This window comes from Pezoporus wallicus, unplaced genomic scaffold (assembly GCF_028554395.1).
Source record: "Pezoporus wallicus isolate ANWC-B61680 ecotype Strahan unplaced genomic scaffold, APGP_CSIRO_Pwel_v1 contig_2, whole genome shotgun sequence".
Taxonomy (NCBI): domain Eukaryota; kingdom Metazoa; phylum Chordata; class Aves; order Psittaciformes; family Psittacidae; genus Pezoporus; species Pezoporus wallicus.
In genome coordinates, this window is record NW_026639478.1 from 3,220,169 (window position 1) to 3,232,405 (window position 12,237).

General features: G+C 37.7%; 1 protein-coding gene across 5 annotated transcripts in view; it reads left to right on the forward strand.

Moving 5' to 3' along the window:
- NETO1 (neuropilin and tolloid like 1) overlaps nucleotides 1–12,237 on the forward strand; it is a 64,696-nt gene that overhangs the window by 31,523 nt on the left and 20,936 nt on the right. For all 5 annotated transcript variants that reach the window (XR_008972836.1, XM_057414767.1, XM_057414766.1 and 2 more), the window contains exons 5-6: nucleotides 2,256–2,297; nucleotides 2,409–2,536. Coding sequence is in view for 4 of the 5 variants with exons in the window: in XM_057414767.1 (XP_057270750.1) it covers nucleotides 2,256–2,297; nucleotides 2,409–2,536 (170 nt within the window). In the remaining variant the exon portion in view is untranslated. The remainder of the gene's footprint in view (nucleotides 1–2,255; nucleotides 2,298–2,408; nucleotides 2,537–12,237) is intronic.

The following is a 12,237-nucleotide window of genomic DNA, read 5'->3' on the forward strand; positions in this document are numbered from 1 at the left end:
TGGTTAAATATGCTTAAACATAATTAAACATGTTTTAATTTTCATCAACTCTGATACTGCTTTATTTACAGGTTCTTGTTTCATTATAAGAATTTTGGTATACTATCAATGCTTAATGAAGTGTATCACCTCAGGTGTCATAGATTCTATTTCACTAACACTCTTGAGATGTTGAAAGGTTGCAAAAAGACTTTTTTTTTAAATCTGAGCAAGATCTACCATATTTCTAGAATTCTAACAGATTGCAGACTTTAGTGTTCATTGTTACCAATGTTACTGTGTTGTTAACAAATAAGAACTTACATTCAGAATTGTTTTATGGGTCAAATTTCCTGGTCTAGATTACATTTCAGCCTGGATTCTTGCTGCTTGCACTCCTTTATATGAAAACTTCTTCATATGGGAGAAATCCTGTCAATACCTTTTTCTTCTTTCTTCCTCTGTACTTTGCTAATGTTGGAGTGTTTTCAGTAAATCAGAGTGATCCTTGCAAATTTAGCAAAATGAAGAAATGTAATGGTTTGGATGGTAATTTGAACCAACAGTCAAAGTAGGTTTCCTTTTAGTATATTGCTTTCAGCACTATATATCAACATCTGAGGACATTAACTCAAATATTTCAGTACATGTAGTGTTGTTGGTTAGCATATCTATCTACTGATCCGTAGAACTGCTTAACAATTAATGCTAATTACCTACTTAGTCATATTTTCAGTCCCTTAAGTTCATGAGTATTTACTCATGATTTATATTGTGCAACTGAAAAAGATAACTGGGAAAAACAAAAGCAGCCTGGTTATAGAACAACAGTTTAAAAAAGTGATCTTACAACTCTAGTTTTTGAAGTCAAGACATTCTGATTGTTCAGGTTAAAATGACTGATCTTGCTTATAGAGCACTAGACTTTTTTCAGGATATTGTTTGGTTATGATTCTTGCTGTCCTGACTTGACTAAGGCTAGAGGAACAGCAGTTTTGGTGGTGGGTTGGTTGGTTTTTTTTTTCACTTCATGTATTTCCTACTTCCAAACTTTCTCTTCATTGTTTTATTTATAGCTTTTTCTGCACTGACACAATTCTGAAACAGTAAGATCAGTTCCATGAATAGACTCATGGCCCAAACTGAACCCTAGCTTTCCTCTTGTGCAATTCTTTTGAGGCCTGGGCACTATGTATGTGGCTCAGGAGCAGCTTAATGCAGAGTGTTTGTATGAAAGTATTTATCACTGATTTCAGATGGCCAGATCCTATCAACTCTCCAGAAAAAAAAAAAAAAAAAAGAATAAAGGCCAGTGGATTTTTTTTTTTTTTGAGTCTGTGTTTGGTTTATTGTTGTGTTTTTTTTATTTTTTTTTTTTAATTTTTGGTTTACTTGTTTATTTTCCTCTGTACAGAATATTAATTTTAGGTACAAAAGAAGCGTAAATGGTTAAAATCTCCCAGACAAGACTAGTGTACTCTGAAGAAGTCATTTTCTCTTGAAATACCTCAGCCTCTTTTACATTTCTGGGTTTGGATAGTATCTTCAAACTGGGACAAATTTTGTGAAATGATTTTTCAATGGATAATTGTCTATTGATGCATAGGTCTAAGATAAAACTCATTTTATCTATGTGTTATAACTGGCTATAAAAGCATGATACAAAGAGTCTTAGACAGTAAATATGATCATATTTATCAGATTAAAAATACCGCATGTATTAGACTTCCTACCTTGCTAGCATATGAATTCCATGGCAAACCCTTGTGGTATCTCTTCCAGGAAGACCAAATGGATGCTTCTGACAAAGAGTTTCCTTTTTGGCAGTAGGGATGGCAAAGTATTCATAAACACAGAATGGAGTTCAGATTTCTGTAGCTAAGCTGGGTGTCATACTGCAAAATGTAAAATAGGCAAAAGGATTCTGAGTGGATCGGTAAATATATCCTCTTTCATTAGGCTGATGTATTAAAATATTGTGTGGTTAGCTGTGTGACGTTCTTGCTTTCTACTGTGAGCAGAAATATTTTTGAACTCTTCAGAGACAGAGAGGCAAAACCAGCATTTCATAAAAGAAAAAAAAACCACAATCTTGGTCTAATAGTATCATTAATTTCTGCATTACTAATTAATGTGTTGCTATAGTTTTGAAACATTTCTTATTTCTGAGAAATATAAGCATAATTAAATTATGAAGTGCATTGTCAAATTTTACCACATAGACATTATAGCCAAGATACTGAACGAAATTAATTTTCTCTTTCTGAATTTTTAAGATCCAGATTTTAAGGACCTTGGTGTTTTGAAACCGTTGCCAGGTTGGTATGTTGTTTTGTGTTTTTTTTAACTTGGAAGCCTTTGCACTCTTCTGTAGAAAATATTTTTGTTTGCTGTTCAGGCATCATTTTTTCTGGTATTTTGTTATTTAGTTTGTGAGTTTGAGATGGGAGGACCTGAAGGAATTGTGGAATCTGTGCAAATTGTCAAAGAAGGAAAAGCTTCTGAAACTGAAGCAGTAGACTGTAAATGGTTCATCCGAGCACCACCCCGATCCAAGGTCAGTCCTTTGTCCACTTGCTGTTTTGTGGTTTAATTTAAGAAATTGACTTTTCTAATATGTTGTGTGTTTCTTAGTACACTTAGATCTTGTTTAATAACTTTACTGCTTGAACTTATAAACTATTTTTTTCCTTTTGCTGTTCAAGGGTAGTTTGTCACTTTAGCAGAAATAACTTACTTTCTCTATAAATAATGATGCAGGCAGTGTTAGCAGACTTTTTGCTCCATAAGTAATTTTCTTCAATTAATCTTTATTTTTTCTCATATTTTAAAAGAATCAGTGTGTTTTTTTTAAGTGGGAGGTAATCTTGTCACTTAACTTTCAATATATTTCAAATAACTAATATTGAAACTACTAAGTGAACACTGCTGGCTACCTAAGATCATCATTGTTTCTCATCTGGGAACCTTGAAAACAGAGCCAAAGTAAATTCACCTTCTTCTGTATGAGAACTTTAGTTGTTCTGGTTCAGAGCCACAGACAAAAGAAGATAATATCCTCATTTCTCTTCCACCACAGTCAGCAAGCTGTGCCTTTGTGACAAGCAAGAAAGGGCTGCAATGAATTTCACAATTATTTTCTTGGATTCTGAATTCCTCTCTTACCCATGGTTTATCAGTTGTTATATGGATTAATTGTTGCTGGCTATGCTACCATTTCTCCTTTCTTTGCAATTGGAACAGCTTTGTGCCTCTCATCTATTTTCATTCACAATGTTAAGGGCAACTTCACATTGTATTTTTTCAAGCCGTGTTTTATGGACAGAAAAGGTTTTACAAGGTAGAATTTACATATCTACTAATCTCTGCTATCTTTAAACAGATAAGGGTTATTTTAGTATAATCTCAGAATGGATTGTACTGAATATATCTGTTTCAGCATTTGGTATCGAAAGAGCAGAGAAAGGATTTGCAGAAGAGACAAAGTTATGAATGTCAGCATTTTTCTATAGTGAAAGTTGAGGAATTGGGTAGTTGGCTCATAAAGACTACAGATAAATCATTTCCAGAATATACTTAAATTTTTATTTTTTCTATCTTTTGGATAAATTCAGTATTCATAGAGGTTTTTAATTAAGTAGATGAGGTTCCCACTTTGCTACAGTAAGTAGCTACAGTCTAATGACAGGCCTGACCAATTATTATTGCATATGTTACATATTTAGGTATTAGTAGAAAGAAAACAGGTAAACACCAAATTAGAGTTGTGTGTATTTATTAGAACCAGCACAATTAAATAAGCTAATAAAATTTTCCTGTAGTCTTAATTCCAGTTTATGTTTGTTTGGTCAGATATCATTGTGATATTCTTATTTGATCTAACATTAACATTCCATATGATTCAGAGCCTTCTAGAAATCCCATATTTGCGTATCTGCAAGTGGAACACTTCAGTCCTGATGTAAAAATACAAATTGTGTAGGTACATAACCATAAACTGTGTGACAGAAGAATGCCCCCTTACCACTGTTAATAGAGGATTAAAGATTATTTAGTTTTTCATTAACTTCTGTACCTGTATTTAGTTGCGTTGCACTTCAAAAAGTGTGTACCAGTAGAAGATCAACTGGAAGGGAGAGTGATGAGTGCGTTCTAGAAAACCTGAGGAAACACTGAGAGTTATTTAAGGTCATCTAGAAGGTTTTGTGAATAAAAAGCTTTAACGACAAGGAAGGAATACTCTGATGTCCATGTCTGTGTGATAAGTCATGGCCCTGCACTCTAAAAGATTCAGGTTAGATACTAGGGAAGAAAATTTCTAACATCAGGGAGAGGATTATAAATGACTGGTTAAGGAAGTTTGTTTAGCCAGCATTGCAAGTGCAGATTAGGTGACAGTCTATGAAAAATGAGAGAAACATTACTAATCCTGCCTTTAGGAAGGAGCTCGTGCTGGGTCATCTCTTGATGAATCTTGCTGCTCCCTTCTTACAGAATTCTCCTGGTAGAGAGATAGGGCAGTATAAAAGCACATAAATCAGTGTTTCCAAGCATTTGGAGTTGAAAGCTTTTTCAGCAAGCTAGGAAAAAAAAAACAATGGTTTTCAAGCCTAGATTCCTATCAAAGGGGTAAGTCCAATTTAGGACTTAAACTTTCTTGGTGTGATTTTCACATACACACACAGATCTCTACACACATGCACACATGCATATGGTTATGGTATCATCATACTGGGACAGGTTGAGCAATTTTTAGACATCATGGAATAAAATAGTGGATAAAATAAAAAAAAAACAAGCTTGTATGCAGTAAGATTTATTAGTAGATTGGTCAATTGAACTGGATTGTATTGTCCATATTTTACAGTCAACTTCCTTTGTGCTTATCTGACCTTGAACTAATGACATATTCAGTGCAGTAATTTTGTGACATCATTCTAACTTATGGTAGTTTGCATCTATGAAAACAGTCTTTTCTGCTAATAACAATAAGAACTCAGGAAAGGTCTTCAAATCCACATGTTCCTGTACTCTGGGCTGCACAGTCTGTTACTGGGAATTATGCCTAAAAGGCCAGAGTTTCTCAGATATAGTTTGTGTTGGATCTTTGCATCTTGAGTTTCTTAATTAAACTGTGCCAGAATGTGGGCTGCTTGCAATTTCATTTGGCTTAAACTCATCCAATCTAAACTGCAGAAGTAAGTTCTTTCCTTGCTTTCCAATTCTAGATTCAAGCCAAGTCTGATCAAAATATATGAGCAATGAGATCAGTCAGGGAGTATGAACTTGAGTTCTCTGAGCCTGAGCTTCAAACTGACAGTCTGAGTGTAACATTGTTGCTATCCTCAGCAAGCTGGAATAGGACAGAGAATAGCAAAATTCTTGCACACGCTTAAAACAGAGCCACCGCTGATTACCTTATAGCACAAAGAATAAAATACCGAATATGTGTGCAGAACTGAAACTTTCTTAAAGTGCACAAGACAGCAGAAGGCGGTATAAACATTACTTCAGTCTATACAAAGACCTGGAGCCTTATATTTGACAGTGACTTGTTGCAAAGTGCATGTTTCTTGTAATCACTTGAAGTCAGTTCCTGCTGAGTAAGGTAGCTGTGAATCTGGAGTTTAGAAATCCTGGAGGTTCTGCACTTTGTCTAGAAGCTGACTTCTATCACTAGTCAGAGCAAAAATGGAAAATGAAAGAGGGAGGTGCTGACTGACTATGCCAACCCACCCAGAATGGTAAAGAGCTGGAGAAACCTCCTCATCCCAAAATTCTTCTGTCTAGAACAAAGCCCAAAGGAGGAAGTGGATAAGCTTATTGTACTAGTTTTTGAAAAACTTCAGACATATCATTGGCTACAGCAGTGGATAAGCAAAGAATCTCTATTTATGAATAGAAAATAAGAAAATGAAAAGAATGATAGTATATTTCTCACTTTCTGTTAAGGGTGCAATGTTGGAGGAGAATATCAATGACAACTGTTTTTCTATATTGGATGTGTCAGCAGTTTTACAAGCACCCCCCAGAAGACAGAACTCAAGTTTCTGCTCAGGTAGCACTCCCTTTGGTGGGCAGCTTTCCCAGCAAGGTACCATGGTGTCTTGCTTGTTCCTTAAGAGATTCTTTAGGGGGGGAAAAAACATTCAGCACAATTGGACAGTAATAGTAATAAAACATTCACAAAGATGAAGTCCTGATGCTGGGAAAAAAAAACAGTAAGCAGTGCTTATAATCAGAACCTCTGGGCAGCTTGGGCAAGGGCATCCTAACTACGGACAGACAAATATGAATTTGAATCCGGTCCAGTTGAAGTCATCTATTCAAAAGGAATGAACAAATAGTGACCTCTGTATGTACACCACGAGAAATAAAATTAATGGAAGCGAGTTAGGAAAAGTGATGCCTAATTCTCCTGCCCCACCTAAGCATGCTACTAGGCAAACAAAATATCTTTACGAATTGTAGGATGCAAGACTTAACAAAAAGCTCAAGCAACTGAAAGGATTAACTAATGAGTATCTTGTTTTGACAAATCACTGCAGTACCCTGCAGTGGGAGGGGGATGCACAGCACAGGGGAGGGGGCAAGGGTGAGGGTGGCCACAGGGGCAGGACATGACCAACAGGAAGAACCAGGTGGGCCTGGCCATGGCAGCTAAGTTGTGGTGGTGGCTGGGTTTGCGCATGGCCCCAGCTCAAGCCAGGCAGCAGCTTAACAATGCACAAGGCTGGGATAGTGAGAAGTGAGGCCAAGTGTGGGACAAAAGTCCCAAGTGGTACTAAGACACTTGCATATTTACAAAAAGTAGGTATTACTACCTGGTAGAGGCTCTAAATGACCTGTTACTGTTTTCACAGTGGACCTTGTATCCAGGTGCTTGATGAAATAGACATTACTTTTGTTCCAGGTGCCTGATTTAAGATTGAATATATAGTCTGGAGAGGCTGGGTTGTTGCACATGCATTTCTTAGGCAATTAAGAGGCAACATGAAGTAAAGCAAATTGCAAATCTACAGGTCTATATGAACCAATCTGACTAAACCAAAACGTTTTCTGTTCTCAAATGTGAAGTAGAAACTTGTGCTATTGGGTGAGACCTGAAAGAAAGACAGTTTAAGCTTCCAGCACTGGCAGGCTAACTTATCCCTGATTTTTGGAGGTTTCTTTATCAGGTGTAGAAGAAGAGCTTTAAGTAATACACTAAAATTTAATGGAAGTCGTTTGAGTGATGATTCATGAAATATTGCAGAAACACAGAATATAGGGGATGAAAACCCTAATATCCATTGACACTTTTACAGGCCTCAGATGAGCTCTATCTCTGAAGAAAGTCTGAAGCTTGCTAACATATGATAAGCAAATGATATTATGAATGAAGAAAACCCAATACATTTATACTGCAACTGTGGAACAAGGTGAACAAATGATATTTAAAGAAGTAGAAAATACTGTTTACCTGTGTTAAATTATTAAAAATACTTCTTTGAAACAGTTTTTGTTAGACGAAGATGCAAGACAAGTGCATGTGTAGAATCATGTTTGTAGAATGTCTTCTAGCAGGCATGGTATACACAAGCCAGAGTAGCACTGACAAAACCCATTTTGAGTTAGCATGATGAATATTTCATTCAAGTATAGAAAAATAACCAACCTAAGCAACCTCAAACCAAATAATTGTTAGGAAATGTGATAAAAAAGCTACTGATTAATAAAACATCTGCCAAAGAGGACAGCAGAATCAGGATGTGCTCTACAGTTTTCAGTGTTAAAAAGCAGAACAGCACCAAGGAGCTGTAAAGGTTGTCACTTGCAGGCATTCTGCCCCTGTATGAGAGAAAAATGACAGAATAAATGGCAGTTACTGGGGGCTCATAAAAGTCTGAAGAAGCAAATAGGACAAAACAAAGAAATCCAAAGAGCTTCATTTGTCCAGGAAAACAGTATTTTGATGTCTGATCCTAGCTGTGAATCACAGGGTGTTAGAAGTACCGTATAAGGTTGTCACCTTTGATGGACAGTATTCTCCAAGCCCCAGCTGAGAGGAAAATATGAGGTATGGAGTTATCTGTTTGCACAGTATGGTTCCAGACTAGTAACAGCAGGTCCCAAAATGTCAAAAAAAAAAAACCCTCACACCCAAACAGAAAACCAAACAGAACATGTCCTGTTAATACTTTCAGGCTGAAGTAAAGTGGATTAAAAAAAAAAAAAAACACCAAAAAAAAAACCCCACAACAACAACAACAACAAACAAGAAAAAAAACAAACCAACAAAACAAACAAAAAAACAACAAAAAACCAAAACTCCAGGATCCAAACAATAGGTCAGGCTATTTTAGAAGACAAATCCAAACATTGTTAGTAATATGTATTTTAGCTTGATATGTTTCTAGCCTTCTTGCCTTATGTTGTGGTTTAACCCCAGCTGGTAACTAAGCACCACACAGCTGCTTGCTCATTCTTCCCCAGTGGGATGGCGGATAGAAAACAGCTCAGGTTGGGTCACTCCTGCACTTACAGTTTCTTGTAAGGATTATCCTTCACTGTTTCATATAGTAATTCCTGTCACATGCAACTCAAATCATGGGTCATAACAATTTTAGAAGTATTTCCATTACAATCTCTATCCCAGTCCCATTGGGCCAGGTTGTAAGGAATGCAATGAGCTCCTCCTCTTGCCCTTCCACTGGCTTGCACTTAACCCACAGACTGTAGTTCTTCTAGGTGTACCTGTTCCAAGTATCCACAGTCTCTTCAGGGTGTAGCTGCTGTGCCATAGACTTATCCACAGCCACAGTCACTTCGAGGTACATCTGTTCCAGTGTGGCCTTCTTCATGCGCCACGGTGACTTCAGAGAGATACCTGCTCCAGCATGGCCTTAGGCACAGCCACACATCCTTCAGAAGTAAACCTGCTCCAACATGGCCTTACCCGTGGCTGCAGTCCCTTCTGGGGTGTACCTGCTTTCCTGTGGGCTTTTCTGTTGCCACATGCTTTGAGGTACTCCAGCATTACCTCTTGCACAACCACCAGTGCTTCAAGGTGTACCTGTGCCTGCATGGACCTCACAGCCACAAATGCTTTGAGGTATAACTTCTCCGCTGTGGATTTATTCTTGGGCCACAATCTCTTCAGAGGTATACTTCCTTTGGCACGGACATAACCAGATGCATAGACACTTTGAGATGTACCTGCCTTGGCATGGTCTTATCCACAGCCACAGAGACACCTCAAGGTGTCCTGCTCCTGCATGGACTTATCCACAGGACACAGTCCCTTTGACTCGAGTTCCAGCCTGTCCAGCCAGCAGCACAGAAACAGCAGCCATGCCCTGGCCTCCTGCCATCCCAGGCGCAGGGCCATTGCTGTTACCAGAACGCTCCCAGGCACAGCAGTAAGGTGATCAGCAGTGCAGTGCTGCAGCGAGCAGCAAAAGTGAACAGCACCCAGTAGCGAGCACTAGACTTTAATATAACAGCTAGGCAAGCAAGCCCGTGGTGAGCAGAGGAGCCTGCCAATTAATAGGTGAATGGCAATAACAGTTCACAAATTTGATCTAAGACATTCCAATCAAACCTGTTGTTATCTCAAACCCTTTGAGCCCATGTTGGGCATGAAATAGGACTGTTGTGGTTTAACCCCAGCTCGCAACTAAGCACCACACAGCGGATCTCCCACTCCTGCCTCCAGTGGGATGGGGCAGTGGACTGGAAGAGTGAAAAAGAGAAAACTTGTGGGTTGAGATAAAGACAGTTTAATAGGCAAAGCAAAAGCCATGCACACAAGCAAAGCAAGAAATTAATTGCTTCCCATGGGCAGGCAGGTGTTCAGGCATCTCCAGGAAAGCCAGGAAAACAGGAGTCCCTCATGTGTACTTGGAAAGACAAAAAAACATCACTCCAAATGTCCACCCTTTCCTCCTCCTTACCCCAGCTTTATATGTTGAGCATGATGTCATATGGTATGGGATATCCCTTCGGTTAGTTAGGGTCAGCTGTTCCAGTTGTGTCCCCTCCCAGCCTCTTGTGCGCACCCAACCTACTTGCTGGTGAGGTCATGTGAGGAGCAGAAAAGGCCTTGGCTCTGTGTAATCAGTGCTCAGCAACAATGAAAACGTCCCTGAATATCAACACTGTTTCCAGTATGAATCCAAAACGTAGCCCCATACTAGCTACTATGAAGAAATCTAACTCTACCACAGCCATGTGTCTAATCACATAGACCTGAACAAGGCGCAGAATAAAGCAGGCACTGCGACTGATCACTGCAATGTGGAAAGATGGGCTATTTAACCCGGTCCTGTGCTTACAAAAGCATTGACTGTAACTAGAAGCTGAATATGTAAAATCTGGATGTTAGTCCCTGACGAAGAGGAGGTTTTTGACTTACACCTAAATTACTTTTGGCAGGTGAATGATGGCTTTTTGTTTGGTTTGAAGAGACTGAATGTCTGTGCATATATAGTAAGTTTGATAAGCTGGGATATGGTTTGAAGCTTTTTCCTGACTGGCCTGATCAATCATGTTGTCAGCCCTAAACTTAAGTGATTGATTAAAAAGTAGAACTCATCAAAAGTTCACTATGAAGAGATTATAATCTGACCATTTTACTGAGGTGATATATTATCTATAGTTTAAAATAATTATTTTTTTTTATGTATGCAGTCAGAGATCTGTTTTCAAATTTAATTAAAAAAATAGTAAAACTTATCCATCACTTCCAATCACTTTTAGTATTATGTTGACAATACAGCCTTAAAGGTGACAAGACAGTTATTTGAAATGTTTGACAGTGTATAAATAGATTTTCCACAGTTGCAGTGTGGCTTTCTGAGTTTTGTTGCTAATGGCATTGGTATTTGCAGCCACATCTCAAAACTCAGTAAAAGCTAATACTTGTGCACTAGCAGCCTGTTCTTCTAAGTAATGTGGAACTGATGATTTCAGGGAAGTATCTTATTAAAACTTGACACAGAAATGTGAAAGAAGAAGATTTGACAGTTATGCTGCTTCTTTCAAATAAGACGTCTTCAACAGGAATGCCCCAATTGTGTTAATATAGTGTGTCGGTATCGACAGAAATGTTCATTCCAAAAGTTCTTATTGGCATCACTGAAGAAAAGAAATGCTTAATGAAGGCAGATGGTGGCATTTGAGGTTTTGATCTTTTTGTTTTTAATTTGTTTTTTGAGGGGGATAAAATTTTCTTATCCATTGTCCTGCTGGTAGAAATAATAACTAAGATCTCAGTAAATTAGATAACCTGAAATATTAATGATAATTTTCTCTCACTTTCTGCTTAATTTCTTTTAGTGAGATCCACATACCAGTGAAAGTAATGAGAATATTGCCACTGATTTCAAAAAACTATGTGCATGAACATTTTGCTTTAGATAACAGTATATCATATCATTAGGTTTATTCTTTCCCTGGGGAACTCTATTATTCATTTTCTTCTGCCAGTGTGGGTCTTACAGCCGGTGACAGGAACAATGGCAAAAATACAGTAATAAATCCATAAAAATTGGCAGAGGTGTGCAGATGCAATTAAATTATTCCGGCTCTTTAAAATAGAATCTGATCCAATATCAGGTTGTCAGTTTGTGTAATCAGTTTCCAAGTTTTTTTTTTAAATGCCTGCAGTCTTAATCCATAGGTCCCATCCAAATAAGTAGATAGAAAGATACCCACAGATTTTAGTGTGCCTTGTATCAAGTCCTCATTACTTTATATAAAGTTCTGGGAATAGTCATCTCCAAAGGAGATGGTGAGAATAAAATTCCAACTCACTTCAGAATATCAGGAATTTATTTTCTCTATTTTATGAAACTTTATACCATTGGAGAAGGTTCCATCTTTCTTCTAAAGGACAGACATAAATTTCTAAGTCAAATTTTTCTTTCCAGTGGTTCCGGTATCTACCAGGTCTATATGTGTTACGATCTTAGCTGAATTTATCACATACAGGACGAGCTTGCATGACTGACAGCAGAACTAAGGCTTGGGAAGAAGTAAAAATTATGGCTTCTTCACTAAAAGACTCAAAGAGAAATGCTAAGTTATTGTTCTCCTGATTCCTTCTCAGCACTTATAACTGCTACTCTGAGAAATATTTTACTATTTTATAAGGCTAGTCTGCCACCAGAAAGTAGAGAATGTCAAATGATAAGTCCATAGATATAAGACTTTGGCTGTACTGTTCTATGAACGATCTGTTTGAAGAGATCAGAAATAATTGATGAATGCTGGAAA